The following is a 26,802-nucleotide window of genomic DNA, read 5'->3' on the forward strand; positions in this document are numbered from 1 at the left end:
GTTCTAAAAAACACAAGAAAATCTCTTTTCAAATTATTTTATAATCCAGGATATAACAAGAGAAGAAAGGGGCTTACACAATATTCTGGATTTTCTCATTTTATAATCTGTACACATATGGATACATGGAAATTCTAGACTGTGGTAGGTAAATGACTGTTGGAGTTTTCAATTAAAGATAATTTTTGCTGGGGTGGGAGAGGTGGTGGCTCAGCAGTTAAGAACACTTATTCTTGTAGAGGGCCCAGGTTCCCTTCCCATCACTTACACTATGGACTATAACCATCCACAACTCTAGTTCCAGTGGCCCAAAACACTCATGCACATAATAGTAAATAAAAACAAATACAAGTTTGGGGAGATAATTTTTACCTTGTGTGTACACTTTGTTTAATAAGAGAGTATGTCTGTCTGAGAAACCGGTTTCCATTGCTGTGATGAGACACTGTGACTAAGGCAACTCTTATAATGGACAACATTTAATTGGGGCTGTCTTACACTTTCTGCAGATCAGTCCATTATCATCATGGCAGGAAGCATGACAGTATGCAGGCAGACATGGTATTAGAGGAGCCGAGAGTTCTACATCTTCATCTGAAGGCAGCTAGGAGAAGACTGTCTTCCAGACAGCTAAGAGGAGGGTCTCAAAGAACACACCCACAGTGACACACTTCCTCCAACAAGGCCATACCCCCTAATAGTGCCACTCCCTAGGCCAAGCATATTCAAACCAGCACAGCGTCCTTCCAATGAGTTTGGACCACATCCGTAATCGGAGACTTGGAGCTATTTCGATGTTTAAGGACAATGACAACTTAATTGCACATCTAAATAAAAAGTCAGCTCTGCCTTGTAATTCTCTGCTTCTGTTCATCTCCTAGGAGTGAAGCTGAGCAGCCTTCTGGGTAAAAAGGGAAACTTGGAGAAACTCCAGAGCTACTGGGAAGTCGGATTTTTTCTGGGAGCCAGTGTCCTGGCCAACGACCATCTGAGAGTCATTCAGGCATCTGAGAAGCTGTTCAGACTGAAGACACCAGCATGGTAATCAACTCTCATGCGCTTGTCGAGTTTAAGAAACAGCCTCATACTGTTGTTGAATTTTACAGCTTATAGGACATTTTGTTTATTTTTAGGCGAACATCTGGAACCTATAGAAAAAAAAAAAAACAGAATTTTCATTAAAAAAAAATAAAAACCTATTGAGTTAAAAGTTGTGATGGCTTTGATGAAGTCCCTTAAGCCACCGAGCCAGGTCAACCAGCGTCCCTCACATAAACTATGCCTGGGCCACACTCTGAGCCTTCACATCTGAGCCAGCCCGGGATCTAAGACCACATGCTCTTCTCGGCCTCTCTGGGCTCCGTTCCAAACCCGAGTGCTTTGTTTCCTTCGTGATCCAGTTCTGTCTGGGAACTCTTATTCTTGGATTTCACTTCCATTCACTCCTGGTGTGGTAGACACATTGGAGTGCCTTCCATATGTATGTTTTGTAAATCCCAAGCTGTTTTGGGGAGATATCCAAGTCTCATTATTGTCTCCGCAGTGTGGGAGAGATAAGATTGCTTCTGCATTTGAGATTATTTAAAAAAAAAAATAGTATTCTAAAATACTTCTATTCCGTGTCATTTGTGGTTACCGACGTGGTGAAAGGTTCGCAGCCATGCAGACAGAGTCCCTTCCTAGAGCAGGTCTGAGGCCAGGCTCTCACTGGCCACATCCCAGGAGCTGCCTGCCATGTTGAGGCCCCCGTAGCCTCTTACAGGACTTCATGTTCAGGTCTTTATCGCCCAGTCTTTCTCCACGGCATCTCTGCACTGATCTTTCTAAAATATAAGCCTGCCCTTTGCTTCCCGTAGAAGAAATCCTTAAATCAGTCCAGTTAAATAGTCATCACAGCTGAGGGGTAAAGCCCATCTCCTTGGTTTGTCAAGCCTTCCCAGACTTGCTTTTGTTTTGCTCTGGGATTCAGGCTGCTCAATGAGCAGCAAGTGGTTTTAAATGTTTGCATTTAACACTTGTCTAAAGACGCCCTGTGCAGCCTCCTTGTTCATCCACCTGGAGGGATGCTCACACATCACATCCTAACTCAGATACTGACTTCAGACTTTCATGCTGACCACTCCCCAAACCCCTACCATCACCACCGCCACCACGGACCACCACCTGCTTTCTTGTTTCAGATGTTCTTCAGTCTGTCAGTGTTGATGTCTTTCCTTATAGTCCATCCCCACTGATTTTATTCATGGTGCTAATACACCTTTTTCTATGTGTCTCCATGGTGCCATGTGCAACTTGAGAACAGGGGCTGTGCTGACATCTCATGTGTGTCCACAGTGGGCTTTGAATAAATGACATGAGCTAAGTGAACCCATAAACACTCATGCTACATTCAGCCCCACATGTTGTTTCTTTTTGACAACTATTCTGACAGCAGAAGTGGAGACTGAAGTGTGGATACAAAGAGCTCTGGCTTTGGGTATCCTGGAATCTGTTAACAAGAAAGCAAACACCGTTCTACACAGTCCTGAAGCAGCCACGTGATAACGCCTGCTATGTAATGTCAACTCCCATGTCTGTGGCCCGCAGAACTGCTTATGTAGCCACCACCTTCCTCATTTTTTCTTAACGTTTTCTTCTGAGACACCATCTGTCTTCTTTGGTTTGAGGACAATTGTTTAATACTTAAAGCTCAGTGGTTCAGAGGAAAATCACTTCTCCTGAAATATTTCAGAGAGCTTCCTTGAACAGGCATATATTTAAAAATAAGTGTGTTCACCTTGTTTTCAAATTGAATATAGGTATTTAAAACTTGTATGATACAAATAGTCACACACACTCACGTTTTTAAAGTGTTGTTGGGGATGTAGCTCACTCACTTCTGAAGTATTTACCTAGCATGCACAAGGCCCTGGTTTAATCCCCAGCACGACAAATAAAAACACATTTTAGGGAGATGTTTGGCTCAAGGTCCAATTTATTTAAGCCTCCTAAACCTGACTTTTCTCATCTCTCCGATGAATTTTTGTTGAATTTTTGTGAACTTTAAACATGAGAAAGTACCGGATTTGCAACATAAAGTAGAGTGTGTTTATGAAACACGGAGACCCAGTGAAAAGCACGAGTGAACTTAGAGCTGTAACTACATGTGTAGATAAACACGGGGTGGAGGGGAACAGGCTGCCCTAAATCTGTGTTGTCATATGTGCTTCAACTCTCAGGTATCTCAAGTCTATTGTGGAGACCATTTTGATATATAAGCATTTTGTGAAACTGACCCCAGAGCAGCCCACAGCCAAGCAGGAACTGGTGGACTTCTGGATGGACTTCCTGGTTGAGGCCACAAAAACAGATGTTACTGTCGTTAGATTTCCAGTGAGTACTCTAATGTACATCTGAGTTCAGTTGTGTGTTGCTTCCTGTCATTAAGAAACACCTGGCGGTGTGATTTTGACAGTCGTGATGTGGGTGACTTACAGACCCTATGTCTTATCATGCATAGCATGTGACTTAGTGGACATATTTCTTTTCTACAGATTGAGCTGTTTTGGCTTGCTTTTTATTTTTTAGTGCTTTATTATTGCTATTTATTTTGAGATAGGGTCTGGTTAAGTAGCCCAAGCTGGTTTTGAACTCCTGTCTCAGCCTGAGTGCTGGGATTACAGGCACATCCACCATGCCTAGTTTTGTTCACTTTTCAACAAGAATTCTCCAAACCATAGAAAGGAGATACCATCTTGGGGCAAAGGATTGGAGTTGCTCCTCGTGGTGTGTCCTGAGGCACACTCAGAAAGCAGTAAAGAGATCATGCTTTGGTTAGGTCAGGGCAGCTCTTGATCCCAGGCAGATTGATGTCCTTGGATGCTGCAGTTCTGTTACTTTGTCTTAAAGATTATCAGCATTGTTATGGCCAAACCATCAGCTCATTGTTTGCAATTCTGTCTCAACCACTCTTAGCCAGGTGGGTCAAAGTTGCCCTGTGGTCACATATATACCCATGTAGCAATCGCTCCCAGTGCTTCACTCTAGAAAATGATGACTTACAGTTTGGTCTTCAATTGAGTATGTTTGGTTTCTAGCAGATGTGTGTGTGTGTGTGTGTGTGTGTGTGTGTGTGTGTGTGTGTACACATAAACACAGAGACATAGGCATAGACACACACATATATATTTATAATATGTCTGTCTCTCTACACACACATATTGTGCACATACATCCGTGTGTGTGTGTGTGTGTGCGTGCGTGCATGGATACGCAAGACAGGCATAGACACATATGTATATGTGTATGTGTATATATATATACTCACACATATTGTACATACACATTTGTACATGTGTATGCATGGATATACAGACGTAGATATAAACATATATATACACATATATATTTCTATATACACACATACGTACATACATATTATGCATACTCATCCGTGTGTGTGTGTGTACATGGATACACAGACATGGGCATAAACACATGTACGCCTATTTATGTCTCTCTATATACACATACACACATACTTACTGTACATACATATCCATGTTGTCCATAGGTTGTCCATAGGTCATATGTGTATGTATGTTGTGTGTGTATTTGTGGCCATAGGTCATCCTCAGTATCATTTCTCAAGAGCTATCCACTTGTGTTTTGAAACAAGGTCTTTCGCTGGGATCAGGTTAGCATGGCTGCCCAGCAAGTTCCAGGGATTCACTTGTCCTCAGCTCTTTAACACTGGGACTATACGAGCTCATACCACCCAGCATGACCATTTAATGGTTACTGGCGTTAAAGTCAGTCTTCATGGCCTGCATAGCATACACTTTACTGACTAAGCCACCTTTACATACACACACGCACATGCACACACATCATTTTACAGGATGCAGCCCCATCCTACAGCCCTTGCAGTCACCATATACAAAGTAATGAGGTAGTGGAGTGGCATCCGATCCAGCACTTTGTAGCAGCTGACTCTGTGCACAAGTTAACTTCTCGTATCAAAGTGATACATCTCTCTAGTCTGTGCTCATGGGAAGTGACAGTTCTCCATTTCTTTTATAAGGATCTAGGGATCTAGGGATCTAGGGATTGTGTGCTTTGTCTAATTAAATCCAGTGCTGGGGTGAACATGCTTTTCTCTGACTTCCTCAGAAGAAGCCTTGAGCTCTGTCTCCTAGTATAGACAATGGATAGCATAGGAAAGCCAGTATCTTGGAGTGAGCTGGCAGTTTGCCTTTCCGTAGTGCTCTGTGAGGCACAGTAAATGTGGTGCTGGCAGAAGGAGAAGGCACGATGCTGATCTGATGAGCTAGAAAGCCATGGGAAAGGAGACACATAGCCGCCATCTCAGTTCAGTATAAGGTAGTCTGTTGTAAGTAAATGAATAAAGGAATGAGACCCAGGAAATAGTGAGAAGTTGTGAGATTATAAACTCTAGGTTTAAAAGACTTTTTCTTTTTTTTCCATTTTTAATCTTTCTCCTATTTTAAATGTTCCCTCCCCTTTCTTCTGTACTGAGGACCAGACTCAAAGTTAAGCAAGCACTCTACCTCTAAGAGACACCCGGCCCTTATTTCAAACAAACAAACAAACAAACAAACATTTTGGGAGGGAAGGCAAGACCTCACTACATACCAGACTGGCCTTGGATTCTCTGTGTCTCCAGATCTGGTTTCAAACTTGAAATTCTCCTGCCTCAGCTTCAAAAGTATTGGCATTACAAGCACATGCCACCGTGTCTATCTTAGAGACATTCTAAAGCAAGAAGGGCCCCATAGGTTCCACAGGGAAAATCTTATCTCATCCTAATTGATTTCATTTAAAGATGGAGGAGAGCTGGGAAGATAGCCCAGTCCATAAAATATTCGCTCTGCATATATGAGAAGCAGAGTCCCACCTGGAGAACCCATATTAAAAAGCCAGATCCATTGGCATTATAGCTCTAGGGGAAGCAGAGGCAGGAACATCCTTTGGCTCACCCGCCAGCTAACCTAGCCTACTTGGTAAGTTCCAAGCCAGTGAGAGACCCTTTAGGTGAGGGCTGGAGATATGTATGGCTCATTGGTTAAGAGCACAGGCTGCTCTTTCAGAGGACCTGGGTTTGATTTCCAAGACCACTCTGAGTACTGCACATGTGTGATGCAAAGACAAACATGCAACCAAAACACACACATATATATAAAACTAATTTTTTTAAAGGTGGGTGGCCTCTCCCAAGGAAACACACCTGATCTTGTCCTCTGACTAGATGCATACATGTGCATACTTACCCAAATATACACTTGAGCCTACACAGACACCCACCTATATCTATATTCACACAGCAAAATGGAGGCTCTGGGGATGTAGTACAGTATAGAGGGCTTGCCTGGCATGTGTAAAACTGTAATAAAAAAAGGAAATGTTCCTTTCAAAAAGCTAACGTAGTGGCTGGAGAGATGTCTGAGCCATCAAGACCACTGACTGCTCTTCCTGAGGTCCTGAGTTCAATTCCCAGGAACCACACGGTGGGTCACAACCATCTGTAATGGGACCTGATGCCCTCTTCTGGTGTGTCTGAAGACAGCTACAGTGTGTGTGTGTGTGTATAATATATAATATTATATATGTATAATATATATATTATATATATAATCTAATATATATATATATATATATATATATATATATAAAATCTTTATCAAAAAAAACTACCATAAACATACAGAATACAAAGCTATGAAGCAGGAAAAGTATTTAATACAAATACTGTAAAATGGATAAATTGCCTAATATGTAAGTTAAAGACAGTTACCGTAGGGAAGGAAATTAGCGTAATTAAGAAGGCAAGAAGATACAAATTAAGTTGAGAAATAGTTTTTGGTCTGCTGGGCTTGGATTGGTAACGCTTTCACAGTTGGCACATGTAGGGGGCAGAAACATTTTAGACGTTGCTAGTGGGTATAAGAATTTCCAGACGTTCTGCAAAATTGTCTCAGCAAGGGATGGTGAGACATGGGAAGGACCATGGGGCTTCAACTGTATTTGCGAAGTCTGTTTCTTTGAAACTGTCTTAAAGTAAGCACGGTAGGGTGCTGACATTGTGTTCCACAGGCGGGCTGGGACACACAGGCATTATTGTACATACATTATGTTATCATGCACATATTAACATTCTTGTGCACACGTTACATTATCATGCACACGTTACATTATCGTGCACACGTTACATTATTGTTCACACATAACGTTAGCGTGCACACGTTACTTTATCTTGCAGACTTGTCTGTCGTTTGTTTTTGCAGCAATCCCATTTCTTCTTGAAACCCCATGCTTTATTTGTGGCTGTCTGTTTTCGAAGAGACTAAAATAGAGTGTTTTGTACTCGCTTCATTCACTCCTGCTCCAGAGTACGTAACTTGAAAACTCAAAATTGCTTTCCCATGCTTTGCTGTTACACTGAGTTCAAAATTGCAGTTTTCTAATTCTTACTTTACCCAGGGCCTTGAGGATATAGGTCAGACGTCCTCAGTTGTCCCACACCCTCAGCGCTCTACCCCTGTCCCCGCCCCTCTCTCCACCACTGACTCCACTCTTCCTCTCTCTAACACAGACTCAGCCCCTCCTCTCTACCACTGACCCAACCCTCTCTCTCTCTACCACTGACCCCGCCCCTCCTCTCTCTAACACTGACCTACACCACAGCTTGTTTATTCGTTTGTTTGTTCTTTATTTTTTGAGACAAGTCCTTACCAAGTTGATCGTGGTGGTCTCAAGCTTATCCGCCTCAACCTCCAGGGCAAGTGTGCATCACTATGCCTAACTAGTGGAACTTTCTTACACTTTATTTTGTATCAATTCCAGAAAGCCTAAGTCAACCAAGAGGTTCCTAATTCCATAAAATTACTTCCAATTAATCACGTCTGTTTTCCTGTATCTGCATATATGAATAAGCATTGCACAAAGTGCAAATACATTGTTGCAGAAATAAGGAAAACATCAACGTAAATCATAAAATAGCAGAGATGGTTGGGGAAGAGAGAAGTCCGTACGTATCTATACATACATAATACATATCAGGGTAATAAGTTGTCACTGTGTCTCAAATTGGCCAATATGTTCTTTCACAGAGGGAAAGAAGCCTTCTGGTGCTGTGTCAGCCACTGCAATATCTTGTCCTCATGGGAGCATCCTCTGTGGCTCATGCTTGGGGGGCTTTGGTGGTCTTGATTAGGTCTTGATGGTCACATTGTCCATTTAGAAAGTGGATATAACTAAAACCCAGGAAAGACCACATGAGAAGCTGTATACTGGATTGTTTCTATTTACCTCGTTCTCATAACTTCTTGTCATCCAAGAATCAAAAAACAAAACCAGGCATGGTCAAAGATGGCAGAAAGTTCGGGAACTGGTTTGGAGGGCCATGTTTATTTATGCTCAGTCTAGTTTATTCCCTTTCCTCACCTCCTCTTGGGGTTAGAAGAGATTTGCTTTTCACCTTGCAAAGCCTGGAGACCATCAACTAATGTCTGGATTCAGATGGAGAGGGGGTCTGGTGCTCTGTGGCTCTCTAGAGACGTAGATTTGCACTGGTTGCTAATAGCTATCCAGTTAACCTTGCCTTGCTCAGATAAGTGACGTCCACGGTCACTGTAATGTGGGCTGGAGTGAAAGCCAGAGTTCACGCCTCTCGTGAGCTGGGTCAGGTGCCAGGCTCTGTTCAGCTGCTTCCTTTTTCTTGATTGATCCTTCTACTTCTCCTGTCTCCTCCTTACTCACCCCTTCCCTTCCTTCTCTCCTCATCTCTATTCCCTTCCTTTCTCCTTCCTCCCTCTCCCCTCCATTCCTCAGCCCTTCTGTGCTTATCTTATGGGTGCCTCCTGTTTTGTCATTTCAAGGGCACATTGCAGGGCTCCGGGAATTTTCGACAACAATAACCTTGTTTTGTTCCCTGTCCCAAGTTGAGAACACATAGTTCAGAGTTTATCTATTAGGAACATTTGTGGTGACAGTAAAGGCATAGTTCAACAGGAGAGGGAGTTCATCTGAGCCCTTACTTTTCTAAAATAATGTGTGCATAGATTTGGGGAACAGAGGAATCTCATTGGTTGGTGAAGAAACCTTGCAAGATCTTTTGGGATCCCCGTCTTTTGTGCTCTATTACTTACGTATCTTAAACTCTGGGTTGTTCAGATATGACAGCACCATTTCTTATTTTTATTAATTATTATATTTACTTAGATCCCAAATGCTGCCCTGCCTCCTGTTCCGCCCTCACAGAGTTCCCCCACCCCCCCCCATCTCCTTTTTGTCTTTGAGAGGGTGGCCCTTCCCCCTGGGTCCTTCCTCCAACCCTGGGGCATCAAGTCTCTACAGGATTAGGCATATCGTCTCCCACTGAGAACTGACAAGGCATTCCTCTGCTTCATGTGTGCTGGGGATCTCTAACAAGCCTGTGTATGCTCTTTGGTGGGAGCTCCCAGGGGTTTGAGCTCCTTGGTCTTTCTGTGGGGTTGCCATTCCCTTCAGTTCCTTCAATCTGTCCCCTAACTGTTCTGATAGGGGTCCTGACCTCTCTCCAATGCTTAGCTGTCACAGGTCTGTCTGTCAGCTATCAGGTAGAGCTTCTCAGAGGACAGCCATGCTAGGCACAACATAGCATCAGTAATAGTGTCAGGGATTGGAGCCCACCCATGGGATGGATCCCAAATTAGGCCAGTCACTGGTCAGCCATTCCTTTGGTCTCTGCTCCATCTTTGTTCCTGTATTTCTTTTAGACAGGACAAATTTTGGGTCAAAAGTTTTGTGGTTGAGTTGGTGTCCTCATCCTTCCACTGGGGGTCCTGTCTGGCTATTGGAGGTGGTCTTGTCAGGTTCCGTTGGGCATTTTGGCTAAAGTCACCCACATTGACTCTTAGGAGCTTCCCCCATCCCAGGTCTCTGGGACTTCCTAGAGATTCCCACTACCCAAGTAGCTGCAGATTTCAGTTCATTTTCCTGCCCTCTGGGTCTCTCTCCTGTCTCTCCCCACACCTGATTGATTCTACTCCACTTTTCCCCTCCCCTCTTCCACCCAGGTCCCAGACAGCACCATTTCTATACTGGTGGTTGAAAATTCAGTCTTCAGTCTTGGTAGCACTGAACTTGACTGACTGAAATTGGATACTTGGTTCACCAGCTAAGGGGTGTGGTCCTGAGTCAGAACTCGGGCATCATTGTGAGATTTCTTTTATGTTCTCAGGATAAAGGAAAATTTGGAGGTTTCCCTGCCCCCTTTCTATGTACATAAAGTTACATAAGTGTTCTGTGATAGTAAACTTGAAGGAAAAATGACTGTTTTGTATTCCTGGTATGTGGCCAGGAACCAGTTTTCTGACCCATGTTCTTGTCCCTCCTGCTCAGACTACATCACGTGTTTTTTTATTATTATTGTTATTGGATAATTTATTTACATTTCAGTTGTTATCCCCTCACCCCATTTCTCCTCCCCTGCCCAGGAGCCCCCTATTTCATTCCCCGTCCTCCTGCTTCTATGAGGATATGCTCTCACCTACCCCCCACTCCTACCTCCCCACTCTCGAATTCCCCCACACTGGGGCGTCCAGCCTTCACTGGACCAAGGACTTCCTCTCCCATCTATGTCTGACAAGGCCATCCTCCCCTACATATACAGCTGGAGCCATGAGTCTCTCCCTATGTGCTCCCAGGCTGGTGGTTTAGACCCTGGGGAGCTCTGGTTGGTTGGTATTTTTGCTCTCCCCATGGGGCCACAAACCCTTTCAGCTCCTTCAGTCTTCTCTCTCACTCCTCCATTGGGAACCCCTTGATCAGATCAGTGGTTAGCTGTGAGCATCCCCCACTGAATATGTCAGACTCTTACAGACCTCTAAGGAGACAGCTATATCAGGCTCTTGTCAGCATGCACTTCCTGGCATCCACATCAGCATCTACCTTTAGTGACTGTACATGGAATGAATACCCAGGTGGAATAGTCTCCAGATGGCCCCTCCTTCAGTTTCTGTCCCACACTTTGTCTCCATATTTGCTCCCTTGAGTATTTTGTTACTCCTTCTAAGAAGGACGGAAACACCCACACTCAGTCTTCCTTCTTCATGAGCTTCATGTAGTCTGTGAGTTGAATCTTGGCTATTTCAAGCTTCTGAGCTAATATCCACTTATCAGTGAGTGAATACCATGTGTGTTCTTTTGTGATTGGGTTACCTCAGGATGATATTTTCTAGTTCCATCGATTTACCTAAGAATTTCTCAAATTCATTGTTTTTAGTAGCTGAGTAATACTCCATTGTGTAAATGTACCACATTTTTTATATCCATTCCTCTGATGAAGGTCATCTGGGTTCTTTCTAGCTTCTGGCTATTATAAATAAGGCTGCTATGAACATAGTGGAGCATATGTCCTTGTTATATGTTGGAGCATCTTCAGGGTATATGCCCAGGAGTGGTATAGCTGGGTCCTCAGGTAATGCTATGTCCAATTTTCTGAGGAACCGCCAGACTGATTTCCAGAGTGGTTGCACCATCTTGCAATCCCACCAACAGTGGAGGAGTGTTCCTCTTTCTTCACATCCTCACCAGCATCTACTATCACCTGAGTTTTTGATCTTAGCCATTCTGACTGGTGTGAGGTGGAATCTCAGGGTTGTTTTGATTTGCATTTCCCTGATGACTAAGGATGCTGAACATTTCTTTAGGTGCTTCTTGGCCATTCGAGTTTCCTCAATTGAGAATTCTTTGTTTAGCTCTATACCTCATTTTTAATAGGGTTATTTGGTTGTCTGGAGTCTAACTTCTTGAGTTCTTTGTGTATATATTGGATATTAGCCCTCTATTGGATGTAGGATTGTTAAAGATCTTTTCCCATCCTGTTGGTTACCATTTTGTCCTATTGACAGTGTCCTTTGCCTTACAGAAGCTTTGCAATTTTATGAGGTCCCATTTGTCAATTCTTGCTCTTAGAACATAAGCCATTGGTGTTCTGTTCAGGAACTTTCCCCCTGTGCCTAGGTATTCGAGGGTCTCCCCTACCTTCTCTTCTCTTAGTTTCAGTGTATCTGGTTTTATGTGAAGGTCCTTTATCCACTTGGACTTGAGCTTTGTACAAGGAGATAAGAATGGATCAATTTGCATTCTTCTAAATGCTGACCTCCAGTTGAACCAGCACCATTTGTTGAAAATGCTGTCCTTTTTCCACTGGACGGTTTTAGCTCCTTTGTCAAAGATCAAGTGACCATAGGTGTGTGGGTTCATTTCTGGGTCTTCAATTCTATTCCATTGATCTTCCTGCCTGTCTCTGTACCAGTGCCATACAGTTTTTATAACTATTGCTCTGTAGTACAGCTTGAGGTCAGGGATGGTGATTTCCCAAGAAGTTCTTTAATTGTTGAGAATGGTTCTCGCTATCCTGGGTTTTTTTGTTATTCCAATGAATTTGAGAATTTCTCTAACTCTGTGAAGAATTGAGTTGGGATTTTAATGGGGATTGCTTGAATCTGTAGATTGCTTTTGGCAAGATGGCCATTTTTACTATATTAATCCTGCCAATCCATGAGCATGGGAGATTTTTCCATGTTCTGAGATCTTCTTTGATTTCTTTCTTCAGAGACTTGAAGTTCTTGTCATACAGATCTTTCACTTGCTTGGTTAGATTCACACCAAGGTATTTTATATTATTTGTGACTATTGTGAAGGGTGTCATTGCCCTAATTTCTTTCTCAGCCTATTTATCCTTCGAGTAGAGGAAGGCTACTGATTTGTTTGAGTTTATTTTATATCCAGCCACTTTGCTGAAGTTGTTTATCAGGTTTAGGAGTTCTCTGGTGGAAGTTTTAGGTTCACTTAAGTATACTATCATATAATCTGCAAATAGTGAAATTTTGACTTCTTCCTTTCCTATTTGTATCCCTTTGACTTCCTTTTGTTGTCTAATTGATCTAGCTAGGACTTCCAGTACTATATTAAATAGGTAGGGTGAGAGTGGGCAGCCTTGTCTAGTCCCTGATCTTAGTGGGATTGCTTCAAGTTTCTCTCCATTTAGTTTGATGTTGGCTACTGGCTTGCTGTATATTGCTTTTGCTATGTTTAGGTATGGGCCTTGAATTCCTGATCTTTCCAAGACTTTTAACATGAAGGGATGTTGAATTTTGTCAAATGCTTTCTCAGCATCTAGTGAGATGATCATGTGGTTTCTTTCTTTGAGTTTGTTTATATACTGGATTACATTGATGGATTTCAAAATACTGAACCATCCCTGCATTCCTGGGATAAAGCCTACTTGATCATGATGGATGATTGTTTTGATGTGTTCTTGGATTCGGTTTGCAAGAATTTTATTGAGTATTTTTGCATAGATATTCATAAGGGAGATTGGTCTGAAGTTCTTTTTCTTTGTTGGGTCTTTGTGCAGTTTAGATATGAGTGTGATTGTAGCTTCATAGAATGAATTGGGTAGTGTTCCTTCTGTTTCTGTTTTGTGGAATAGTTTGAAGAGAATTGGTATTAGGTCTTCCTTGAAGGTCTGATAGAATTCTGCACTAAAACCTGGGCTTTGTGTGTGTGTGTGTGTGGAGGGAGACTTTCTATTTCTTTAGGGGTTATGGGACTGTTTAGATGGTTTATTTGCTCCTGATTTAACTTTGGTATCTCTGGTACCTGCACTCACTGTCTCTGACTGAAGCCTGTCTTTCCAGTTATCTTGCTTGTGTCAGAACTCCTTAGAGTTCAGATGTCTCTGTGATCCTGAGCTCCTGGGTGGAAAAACTCCTGGGACTCAGGCTGCCTCTGGGATCCTGAAATTCTGCTGCTCTGAGTGTAGTGACTCCTCTAGAAAGGCTCAGAATATGGTATCTTTACAGGAGCAGACCAGCTAGGTGTCTGCCCCAGCCAAAAGGATCAAGGGAGGGATGGAAGGGCACATCACATGTTTTAATTCGTTTGGGAATTTGTTATTTTCTTGATGACAGAGCTCAGGAAGGATTTTTTTTCTGCAGTTTTATCTGATAAGCCTGCTTGATTTATGATTAATTTATGATTGCTTCTGAAAGTAACTTTACTCAGCAGAGTACAAAGAACCATTCCAGTTTCTCCATAATGAAGTAATGCCTTTTCTTTCTTCTTTTTAAACATTCTTGACTGCCTTAAAAAAAATATAGGTCTTGGGGCTAGAGATGAAGTCCACTTGGTAAAATGCTTGCCTAGCATGCATGAGTTTCTGGTTCAGTCCCCAGCACCACCTAAACAGTGGTGCAGACATGTACTCTACCTGGAAGGTGGACTCAGATGATCAGAAGGTCAAAATTCAAAGTCAGCCTGGGATACCCACAACCCTGCCTCAATTTTGTTTTAAAAATTAACTTTAAAGATGTCTTCAAACATGTATTTCAGATATCTCTAAAATATGGGAAAATTTTATATTTCTTATTGATGATTCCAATTTTATCTTGAAGGCAATGCAAAGATTTTTATTATTTCACATAGCTATATCTGATTCTTTGGTTTATATATAAACCTCTTCCAACAAAATCTCCAATTATTTATAAATACATTCTCATGGCTACAAGAACCATTCTTCCACCTCCTTACGACAGAGTGTGACGGCAGAGAATCTCAAATTCCCCTTTTAGAAACAGAACCTTTGGGGTGTACAGAAATGCTTTATCACATTTCTGCCACTGACACATTTACTTTAATAGAAATAGCGTTTGTATTACATGATGATCCATCTAAGTTTTGGGAATGAGGTGTGTCTTGGGTTATAGCCTAAGCTGACCTGGAACTCACTGTGTAGCTTAGACTGGCTTTGAACTTGCAGCGAGCATCTGTCTCATGAGAGCCGTCGTCATACGAGTGAAGCTTTTTACAATTATTATGTCCTCCTGGAAAACTGAACTAAGACACTTGAAATATGACTTAGAGTCAATTAGCAGTAAAAGCTGGGCCTTGGGATAAGTGTATATCACAAAATATTCAGAAGATCCTAGGGCTTCCATCCGAGGTTAAGATGCTATCTACAGCAGTGGAACCTATAGGCTCTTCCTCTTGGTGTTAGATTTATGGTAGTAGTTGTCGCTAATGCAAACTTCTTTGCCTTATTTTTTTTCTAGGTATTAATATTAGAGCCAACCAAAATCTATCAGCCCTCTTACCTGTCTATCAACAATGAAGTGGAGGAGAAGACAATATCTATTTGGCATGTTCTCCCTGATGACAAGGTAAGCTGTACAGTTACGGTGAGACCTCTGCCCTTCTCATCTCACCACAGTAAAAGTGTTAATTACAAAAAATAGCTTGACTGTTTATCTCAGCTTAAGTACATGCTGTAAGATAAACACGGCTAATTTGGGGTCATGAATTTCATCAATTTCAGCAGGATATACTTGGTATAATTCAGACTTTTAGTATCGATGGTATAACTATCTTGTGTGCTAAAAATTGGCATATTTCCTTGTTTTAGAAATTCATACTGTAAACCAAGTTATGCCCCGAGGGGTAATTTTTCAAAGTTATGCCAAAGAAATAATATTTTTAACATTTATGTTGTAAATGTCATGTTTCTTAATTCTAGGAAGCCTGCTAGAATAGAGCCACTTGTAGGCTTGCACTGGGCCCATTATAATCATCATTTGTCTGAATGCATGTTTATCTAAATAGCTGCTAAATTCCAGATTTGCACTGACTCAGTGTTGTTTGTATAAAATAAGGTAGGAGATACACTTCCATTTGATTCCAGGGGGTTCTCAGACTCCCCCCTTTATCTGTTCCTTGCAGCATGCGATCAACCTTTACATGTGGGAAGTTCATTCAGATTTTGTTTTTCTTTGTTTTGAGACAGGGTCTCAATATGTAGGCTAGGCTGGCCTCGAAATTTCAATCCTCCTGCCTCAGCATCAAGTAGTGAGATTACAGGCATGGTTTTATCAGCTCTAATGCTCACGCCACTACTCTTAAAAAACGGAAACATACAGGACCTGCCCAAGCAACCAGGGAAAGCATGGATATTAGAGAAGTCTTGGGGGAAAGTTGATTTGAAGGATTTTTTTTTTGTTATAATTGTTTTCCAAAGTACTCTTTTCATTTTCGTTAAGCCTGACTCATGCATTTGTTCCAGGAACAGATGTTTGCTGAGCACTTACTCTGTGCCAGGCAAACCAGGCACTATGTTAAACACTAGGGAAAGCACGATATGCTAGATAAACAAAACTCCCCTCATGGAACTTACTTTCTCCCTCAGAGGCAGTAAACCAGTGAGGGAGACCTGCAGGTGTATACAGTGGTGACAAACCAATGAGAGAAACCTGCAGATATATACAGTGGTGACGAATGAAGGAGACCTGCAGGTGTATACAGTAGTGACAGCTAAACCAGTGAGGGAAACCTGCAGGTGTATACAGTGGTGACAAGGTAAAAATATCACACGAACTCTGTATGAGTTTGCAATACTGTAAGTTAATAGACTTGAATATATTTAGATTTTTATCACTGTTCTTATGCAACATGGATTTCCTAAGCTGCATTGTCCTTATCTGTACAAAGGAAGATGATGATGATGATAAGGTTATTATTATTATTTTTTAAATTATCATTATATTATTATTATTATTATTATTATTACAGCATCATCCACCTCAAAAGATTGTTGTGAGCAGACATTATTGCTGTGTCTGTAATCCCAGGACTTGGGAGGTGTAGGCAGAAAGATCATAAATTCAAGGCCACCTTCAAGCCACATGGTGAACTCCAGGCCAACGTGAGCTAAAGGAAACCCTTCCCTCTCCCACTTTTTTCTGAAAATTATATGAAGTGATGTAGACAGTGAACATCACAGAGCCCTTTATTCCAGTGAACACCACAAATATTTTAAGGATAATAACAACAAGTATAAAATAACTGCTTTCTTTTTTAAATTAGGGATGACCCCTATTTTTAAGACCTGAGAATTTGCTGGGCAGTGGTGGCACACACCTTTAATCCCAGTACTTGGGAGGCAGAGGCAGGCGGATTTCTGAGTTTGAGGCCAGCCTGGTCTACAGAGTGAGTTCCAGAACAGCCAGGGCTACACAGAGAAACCCTGTCTCAAAAACAAAACAAACAAAACAGCAACAACAACAAAAACAAAAAACAACAACAACAACAACAACAACAACAAAAAACACCTGAGAATTTAGCCTGGCTTTATTCTTTGAACAATGTGAGTGTGTCATTCAGGCGATTGTGAATATCCGTTAGGACACACATTGAGCTACCTGTCGTGTGAGCCCGCAGGATAACTATAAGTTGTGATGTTTTGTGCAGTGTTCACAGTTGGTCCATTGATAGGAAAATTGCTGTGATTCTGATGTGCAGTCATGGTTGAGAACAAGTTTAACAAAGGGCTGTGGGCATCCAAATGTCTCAGTTGCAGTCACTGGTGAGGAATCATTATTTCCTTGACTTTGTGACTAAGTTGGACTCCAGGGGATGATAGTTTTCAAAGGATGGCACCTTGGATCCTCAGCCTTTGGGTGACAAGAACTGGGATTTCCGCTGTGTCCCACCTGACTCCCATGTGTGAACCACCAGTGCTGGAAGCTAAGCAGGTGCAGCCATACAGCATGTCTATAATGCAGGAAGAATAATGCTCTGGGGGTGTTCACATCAGCTTGGACAAGCCAGATGTCAATCATGCCCAGATCCTATAACCTCTATCCAAACATCAGCAAGTCACCTGTCACAAAGACCAGACAGCTGCCCTGCAGCACCCTGATTCTCTTTGTCCTCATATCTTGAGTTATTGTATGTTCGAATATATTTGGTCATGTTAAGTCTGGTATGGGGTGGCATTCGTGCTACATGCTGGATAGCAGGAAGCCACCCAATGATTGTCCATTTTCAAAAGGATGTCTGTGCACCTGCCTCTGAGTGGCTTCTGTCATGATGGCTTTGGGAAGCTTCTCAAAGGACTTGGAGTCTGGCCTTTGGTTGTGGGAAGGACTAGAAGAGAAAAGGGAAAGGAAGGACCTCAGACCAGAAGAATAGAGCAAAGTCCAACCGATAGTGTAAGCAGATGTGAGCCTGAGGTGTTTAAGGGGTGGTAAGGAGCCATTCTGGCTTACCACGGAGAGGTGGTGACGGGGGGGGGGGGGGGGGGGGGGGGGGGGGGGGGGCAGGGGGTGGTATTGGTAGGCAGGTTGGTATAAAAATCACAACTTGTTTCCTGAGTGAGGAAAGAGAATTTAGTTATGTGCTGCCATTGGAGCTACTTAAAAGTGTAAGGGCTGGCAAGAGTAGCAGGGACAGGAGTAACACAGAGCAGCCAGCTGTCAAGGTGAAAAGGCTGTGTTACCTGTTGCTTGCTGAGTGATCTGGGCAGCCTGGGTAAGTCTTCCCGTAGCTTCCTTATATGAAAAAAAAAAAAAAAAAAAAAAAAAAAAAAAAAAAAGACAATAACTTATAGGAGAGTGCATGAGATAATTACTGGGAATCCCTCAGCACAGGGCTAAATGCACAGAGCATTTTTCAATGCTGTGACCACTGTAACCTTAAGACGTCTCACCTTGACTTAAGAGCTTGGGAATCTCAGACCCTGGAGGGGAATGGAAAAGGCTGCTATAAAGATCCAGGAATAAAGTAGTTGGGGAAATTAGTGCAGGAAACGGGGGTTGCAGCTGCAGAGTGGTGGGTCTTCTAAAAAGAAAAGGGAAAAAAAAATATCTATGACCCAACCAGTCATTAGGAAACTAAACGGAAATATTAAGTGTTAGTGGTTCAAGGTCTGAGAGTGGTAACACCAGCAGGGTGCTGAGAAGGGAAGGTGAATGCTGGAGGAATTCCATTTTGGACCTGGGTACTTGGAGCTGATGACCTACAAGTACCTACAGAGAGATAGTTTGTTCAGAGGCAACCCTGGGCATAATCAGTGTGCTTCTATGTGTGTTCTAATCATATTGCCTTAAAGTCCAGTGCCTTAGTTACAACACTCTAAAGTAGATGTAGTAAAGTAGATGTTCTTACACTGGACGGAGAACAAGACTGGGAGAGATCTTCAGAGGCTTAGCCGGAAAGAGCAAGGTTACCCAGGGACACTTGGAACAGAATGCAGCTAAAGGAATTAGCAATGAACATGGTCCCGAGCATGAGTGCAGAGCCAATGGATTTTGGAAGACGGGGAAAGAGCAAGCGGTGAGCCAGAGAGTTTTGGAAACAGAACTACTTCCAACTAGATGTTTTGTTTGCTCGTTCGGAAGGGTTCTCTGTTAAGTGAAGTGGGTCTGGCATGGCTGTCGTTATTCTTTCTGACATTTTTTACAGTATGCTAAGAGATATATATGTTAAAGCGTAAGCGAGCATGTGAGGAAGGGTTACTGGCTTAGGCTGTGAGTTACCCACTGTATATTTCTGTGGCCTTTAAAAATATATATTTGTTTATTTTATTTTTCTTGCTTGCATGTATGTGCAACGTATGTATTTTTGGTGCCCACAGAGATCAGAAGAGGGTCTCAGCTCCCTTGGAACCATTATTATAAACAAATGTCCGTGAGACATCCTGTAGGTGCTGAGAACTGAGGCTGCAGTCTCTGCAAGTGCTCTAACCCCTAAGCCATCCCTCTTGTTCTTCTGCTGTCTTCTGATCTGCGTGGACTGCACCTGTAGTATCCCATCCCCTGCAATCTTCATCTATGTTCAAAAAATGTCAGCCTTTGCAGACCAGTGTCCCTCTGGGTTACCAGTTGATTCTCTATAGACATTCATTCAGTCCAAATCCCCGGACTCTTGAAGAATCCATTTTACTTTATGGGGCGCAGTTAACGAATCCCACACCTGTACCTGTTCCCTGTGGGCATTTGCTGTTTCCGCTCAGAACTTGAGGAAAATCTGCACGTGTACCATGGAAGAAAAACCTAGATCAAGAGAAGCCACATGCAGGACATTTTATGTGGTTATTTGAAATCCCTCTTTCTCTTTTGGGGTTGAAATGTAAGCACCTGTGGTTTTTGGCCTGTGTGTGGCTTCTCAATCGCAAGTGTGGCTGGCAGGGACCCTTTAACACCCAGAGCTGCCTGTCCTCTCACCTCAGCTCCTAGCCAGTGGCCATGTGGAGAGGCCAAGAAAACTGTGTGAAGGATTCTTACCCAGTTCCAGGTAGTCAGTCTCTCCCGTTTATGATGTTTGGCTGTGACTCCCAAGTTAAACAGCTCAACCAAGAAGGAAATGGTATTTCCTATCCTGAGAAAATCAGAGATGGATTCTTTCTGAGGGGGATTTTGTATCAGAGTTCTGTGCTGAGTTCTCTGTAAGCTGCTGGCTGTCTTCTCACGGTTGCAAACAGCTACTGCAGGCATTGCCTCATACAGACAGCATCCCAGAAAGGAGAATCCAGCCCAAACCTTCATAACAAAAGCCAGCCACCTGTAAGGAACTTGAACTTACGGCCAGTTTAGACTAAATTCACTGCCCCAGCAGAACCCAGACAACAATAACAACTACAAAGCCAAAAACCTTTTGCCACTACTGTTAGCTAGGGAGAAGGAGGGACTAGGAAGGAATGCCTGTTACCTCAGGTAAGCAATAAGATCTGACAATGTAATTATTAAATTATTGCTATCACGTTCATTGTTAACACCCAGTCCTTATTCCTGCCCTGGCCAGGGCACAGGATTTGGGGTGGATCAGTTTCTAGAATATGGTGCTTTGTGCTGGTTCAAATAGGTAACCATGGTGTGAGGTCTGCTGGGGCTTAATTAATCACTCCAGCTCAGCATCTCTGGACCCTGGTACTTTACTCTGCAGCTCACCAGTGCCTCCCTGTGGTGAGTCCCACTAGCAGTGAAGGGCAGGCCTCCTCCAGTGCAGTGGCTGTGGTTTAGGCTTTGAACTTAAGAGCACTGTAGTGAAATGTGTCCAGGCAGAGTAGCAGCCTTTGGGGAACCAGATACCAGGAAGTAGTCTGCTCTTTTCCTACCAAACCAGTCTGGTCTATTCAGGAACCCCTCCTTGGCTTCTCCCAGTACCACTTTACAGCTGTTTGTGCCTGTCATGTTCAGTGGCTGCTTTGCATGCCACCCCTCCAGCTCTGCCTTCATCCTCACTCCTGATCCCAACCATGGTCTTGGGCAACAGCTCAGTAGCAGACTGCAGAGGTAAGGCTGCATTGTATGTGAGTTAGCCATAGGCCAGCAGCGTAGTTTCTGGGTCACATATTATGTAGACATTTTGACCTCAGGTTGACAGACATGAAAAGCCAATATGAGGCTGAGAGTGGAGGCTGCAGACTGCTGTTTTAATTTGATGCCACCTAGTACTCCGTTACTTTATACGTGGCCTTACTTTTTTATTATTTAAATGAATACACACATTTTTGTGTGTTTACTGGTTCACATATGTGTGCAAGTGCATGTGTGCACATACATGTATATATGCGTCCCGGTGCACATGCATATATGCATGTGTGTGAAGGCTGAGGACAGCCTCAGGTGTCATTTTCATGAGTGCTGTTCACCCCTTTTGAGGCAGGGTCTCTGAATGGCCTTGCATTCACCAGGTAGGAAGAATGGTTGACTACTGGGCTCAGGGATCCTCCTGCCTCTGCCTCCTCAGTGATAGAATGGCATGGGACTTGCCACTCCCTGGCATCTTTACATGGGTTCTAAGGAGTTAAACTCCAGTCTGTGTTTGCAGGGTAAGTGCTTTAGTGACCCAGTCATCATCTCAGCTCTCCAGTAGGCTTTTCTGCACTGTCCTCCATCCCTGGATCTTGTGATAATAGAATTTGCTCCAATCCCAGTAAGGTGCACTAAACACTGGCTTTGAGTAGTTTCAATCAAACTTGAGAGGTCCTGTCTGCACTCCTGGTTGCATGGCCCTAGAAAAGATTTAGGAGCTGTGAATAGAAATTGGAGGTTTCTGAGTTGCTTCTGCCAAGAGTTCTAGACCACCTCAAAGCCACAAAGTTCAATCTCTGTTTCATTAGCCAGGCTGAGACCACAACCTCATAGGAGTGGGAAATGGGTTCCTTTCATGGTTGTTTTACATATCATGCTATTAATTATAATTATAGTTAATGTATGTCATGGCCAAACATTTGGGGGTTTTTCAATGTCTATTATAATTTTTACAGGGGGGATAGTTAAGAAAATAATTAGGGTAGTTTTGTCCTTATTGGAGGAAGAGACCAAACAGGGAAGACATCTAAAGAATCCCAGACAGGCTTCGGCATGGGTGTGAGTTAACAAGACTTGTCACTGTTGTCAGTCACAAGATGGAAGGTCACTGGTTTGGTAGATGAGCTTGAGACATTTTTCACTGCCTAGTGTAAGTTCAGAATTATCCACTTTTCTATTATTATTGTTATTATTATTGTTGTTGTTATTGTTATTAGCCAGAGTTCTGTAGATGGGTAAGTTAACTCCAGTTAGCTGTCAGACTCCTGCACAAAGAAGAATCACCTGGAGCTTTGTAAAGGAAGTCAGTTAGATTCAGCATTTGATTGACAATTTTAAAAAGAAACTAAATCCTGTCAGTTCATTTTTATAAGGCTATTTGGGAAAGATTTAAAAAATAAAACTGTGGTTGTTCTGAATAAAGCTGATATAAAACTGAATAAAACCCCAAACTGATGTTGATGGCAGAGCATCTGGCAGCCTTCTTCAGTCAGGGATCAGGGTGGTTAAGGTGTGTGCACCTTGGAATTAGCTTTTGCTAAGAGGAATAACTGAAAGCAGGGTAAAAGGCATGGCTAACTGGACTAGCCTGCAGGTCCCATACCAGACCAGTTAGGTAGGCTAAGGTAAAAAGGTCATCCTGTTCACGTATGTCCGTTTGGGAGATGTTGAAATTCCTAAGCATTTGTATAGGGAAAATAATCTAAGAACAATTATTTGATAATAATTATGGTATATTTTAGTCATAATTGAGAGATAAAATTTTAGTTTTTATAACATGGACTCTATGAGTCACCCTTGTATCACATAATAATCAAAATTTTATGTCCAAACATTATTAACATCTTAAGTTTTGCATAAATTAGGTAATAATCTCTTTGAACTGAAATGGACACTCTACATGCATATACAGCCACCCCCCACACACACACACACGCATGTTAATTTCTGAAAAATAAAAAGGCACAGAAGTTTTGTTGAAATTTTTACCTAAACTTAGCTCCAAGCTGTGGCAGTGAACTTCTGGAATCCCAGCAGTCAAGAAGCTGAGACAGGACAATGACAAGTTCATGGCCAGCATGGGCTATACAATAAGGTCTGTCTTTCAGAAAGGAAAAGGTAATTCAGAAGTAATTACAGAGACTCTATTCAGATTGTTTTTCCTTCTCAGAAAATATGTGCTAAGTCTGGGGAGATAGCTCGGTCAATAACATGCTCCATACAAGCATGGGCGTTGAGTTCCATTCTCAAAAACAACATTAAAAACCCCCAGGAGTGTGATGCCTGCACCCGCACTCCCAAACCTGGAGAGGTGGAAACAGCTGCCCCTGGGGCTCCACACCAATAGAGAAATCAGGACACCTGAGGTTGTCCTGTGGCCTCCACATGCATTTCACATGTGTGCTTTACAAACCCCATACATGTGTATTCAAACACACAAATGCAAGGACAGCAATCGGCAGTTATACCAAAAGAAAGTGAGCTTACTCACTATAGCAGTCAGATTTACCTTGATCACGGACTGGTTTGTTGTTGTTTTATTTTGTTCTATTTTTTACTCAAAATTAAAGCACAATAGTTACGACTAAAATTAAGGTTTCAAATTTAATGACTGTCATTCTTCCGGGCTTTTTGACAGCTGTTGTCTTGGAGTATAGAAATTATTAACCCTTGTGGGTTCAGGATGAATTGCCACCTCAGTCAGATGCTTTACTCATGAGGAATTAGACATCGGGAAAATGACTTTGATATTAAAAATAATAAAATTTAATGATTTTTTTATTTTTTTCCCCATTTCTTGTTGCTCATCTTCTCCTGTGTTTCAGAAAGGTATACACGAGTGGAACTTCAGTGCTTCCTCTGTCAGGGGTGTGAGGTAAGTTCCCTTCATCTATTTGGTGTACCTAGAAGACATGCTTCTGAGCTATTCAAAGCATATTTTATTAAATTAAGTCATAACTTAAATTTGAAAAACATTTCAGGCCTTCAGCCTCTCTGCCCTGACATGAACAGCACCTCACCATCGTGGAGCCTTGAACTTGTGACTCCGGAGTAAATGTGAACTGTGCTCTAGAGTCAACATGAGGCTGATAGGGAGCCATGTAGCGTCCTCTCCTGCTGACTGACCTGTTGGTTAAGGCTATAAGATGGCTCCCTGACCTTTATGTTACCAGGAACTAATAATCTCTGGATCCAAGCTCTGCAGGACATCTACTAGGCTACACCCTGGAACTCGAACTAATGATGACATACAAATAGGAAATTCATTAAATTTTCCCCCAAGGTCACTGTTGATGCAATTATGTGTGTGAAGTCACAGTGACAAACCAGTTCAGTTCTAAAATCTTGTCATAATGCCAGTAGCTCAGAAAGGAAAAAAAAAAAAAATGCTCTCTCCTGGGAATTAGAAATAAGGTCATCTGTCAGAATCCGTTGTCAGCGGTTAAGAGTTTGAAACTTTGTCATCTGGAAGCCTGGGCTTCTAGACTCATTCAGCGTTCAAACCAAATTCTGTTTACTACTGTTTGTCCCCAACATGATGGAAATGAGAGACAACAGACTTCTGCAGGCCGCTTGTGCAATATCCTGTTGCTTTTGCAAGGATCGTAGTTGGTTTTGTTTGGCAGAGCAGTGAGTCACAGATAATTTTAGTTTCCCGTGTAGAACTACCTGTTACCTCATGAGTGACCGAATAGAAGCAAGCGAGATGAAGCGGCTGACTCATGTCTTTCCAATCAATACCTTCTCAAAGCTTCACACTCTTAATATGCGATCCCTAAATCACTCGTTAGCAAGGTACTCCCTACTTGCTGCTGCCTTCTTCAGCAATCCATTCAGTGTGGTTGCTATGCATTTCGCCTCATCAGATCTGTTTTACAATGAATTAGCTCTTGTTAATTAGGCCTGGCAGCCCTTCCTTACAGCTCTTGTGACTCACAGTACGTATACAGCATGCCTTCATGTGGGGATCTCTGCTTTACGTGTTGGGAAACTTGAGTTCTGCTCTGTGACTTCAAAGACGGCCACCTTTACCTAGCTTCCTCCTCTGTAAAGAAAGGGTGACAAACTAAGGAACAACCCAACTAGGTCAGCATTTTGCCTGGTGTCACCCATGTGCCCAGCTCAAGTCAGTGGCATTTATTGAGCACCAGTTGTGTACAGTATTGAGTTCTAGTCTGCTAAAGATATAAAAGGTGGTGAAACTAGGCAGTCCTCTCGAATAATTTGCAGGCAGGTGAGAAGGAGGAACAGGCATTTTATCAACCAGTGGCAGTGTGGTGTGAGATGAGCGATAGCTTACTAGAAACACATTTAGAGTAGAGAAGCGCGAAGTCTTCTCTCTGCAGCAGAAACAGTATAGCTAGGGCGGGAGAGGGCTCGCCTGACCTTAGATGGTGACTAGAATCTTTTTAAATCTTGGAAAATAATAAAATCTAGGCATGGTGTGGCACACACAGGTAATCCTTGTACTCAGGAGGCCAGGGCAAAAAAAAAAAAAAAAAAAAAAAGCGTGAGTTCAGGGTCACTCTGGACTTGTAGTGAGTGTGAAGTCACCCTAAGGCACATAGGAAAACCATTTTCCAAGAACCAAATGAAGCTATGCATTCCGAAATGAAGAAACCCAAAGGTGGCTGCATCCGACCTGAGAAGTTACGTTCAGGGACCAAATAGGGACCATTGCTTGTTTTAATCAATAAAGTTTTGTTGGACAGCAGCCTCATTTGCAGCAAAGGCTTCCATGCTCTAATAGCAGAACTGAGGGGTTTCGCCTGTACAACCTAAAATATTTTACTCTCAAGCCCATTGCAGAAAACATGGGCCAGCTGCTGGCGCAAGTCACCATGGCCTCACTTACCAAACTCAAACGCTTCATGTTGGTCTAAAGTAACGCACTTGCTATGCCCAGTGCAAGTGCTGGTCCTCATTGCTTCGCTCCTTTAAAATCTCTACAGCTAGTGCAATGCCTTTGCTCCCTGTATGAATTCTCTTCCCAGCTCTGGAGGCATCTCCCGTAGGCCTAGAATCACTGAGGCTAGGCAGCTAGTTGGTATGTGCGCTCCCATGTCAGCTTGGGTCAGTGCTATACCAGATAGGACTTATTTCCATACCAGACCCAGCATGTGGCACATGTATGTGTTTAGCACAGCCGAGAAGCCCTGCTGTGCAAAGATGAGGAGGAATTATGCATAATGTTTGTATTATGGTATGGGGACTATCAGTCTTGAAAGCGTTCTTTGTACATGGCAGTAATGCTGTGGCCGATTAGATATAAAAAGTGCTTATTTTTCATTAGAGGTATGTGGGAGTGATGATGCTTGTCTGAATAATGTGGGGGTTTTGTTTGTTTGTTTCAGTATCTCCAAGTTTGAAGAACGATGCTGTTTCCTTTATGTGCTTCACAATTCTGATGATTTCCAAATCTACTTCTGCACAGAACTTCATTGTAAAAGGTACGCATCTGTCGTTGTGTGTCAAACAGGCTATTTTCACTTGATCGCCGCTTTCAAGTAAAATAAAACGAGTGGCTTCTGAATGGTAAGGCGGTTACACACACACACACACACACACACAAACATGAGTCGGTTATACTAAACACAGCAAGGCAGTTGTACACACATGTTATTTGAGTTTTGCTTTGTAAGCATGTGACATCGGATTTGGGGGTTCTGTT

At 42.5% G+C, this 26,802-nt stretch overlaps 1 protein-coding gene across 3 annotated transcripts in view; it reads left to right on the top strand.

Moving 5' to 3' along the window:
- The window catches only part of Map3k5 (mitogen-activated protein kinase kinase kinase 5), a 193,292-nt gene that overhangs the window by 103,396 nt on the left and 63,094 nt on the right, over nucleotides 1-26,802 (top strand). For all 3 annotated transcript variants that reach the window (XM_076928058.1, XM_076928060.1, XM_076928059.1), the window contains 5 exons: nucleotides 882-1,041; nucleotides 3,219-3,372; nucleotides 15,099-15,206; nucleotides 23,957-24,006; nucleotides 26,486-26,581. In XM_076928058.1, coding sequence (XP_076784173.1) covers nucleotides 882-1,041; nucleotides 3,219-3,372; nucleotides 15,099-15,206; nucleotides 23,957-24,006; nucleotides 26,486-26,581 — 568 coding nt within the window. The remainder of the gene's footprint in view (nucleotides 1-881; nucleotides 1,042-3,218; nucleotides 3,373-15,098; nucleotides 15,207-23,956; nucleotides 24,007-26,485; nucleotides 26,582-26,802) is intronic.

The sequence above is a fragment of the Arvicanthis niloticus genome, chromosome 30 (genome assembly GCF_011762505.2).
Source record: "Arvicanthis niloticus isolate mArvNil1 chromosome 30, mArvNil1.pat.X, whole genome shotgun sequence".
In the NCBI taxonomy this organism is placed as follows: domain Eukaryota; kingdom Metazoa; phylum Chordata; class Mammalia; order Rodentia; family Muridae; genus Arvicanthis; species Arvicanthis niloticus.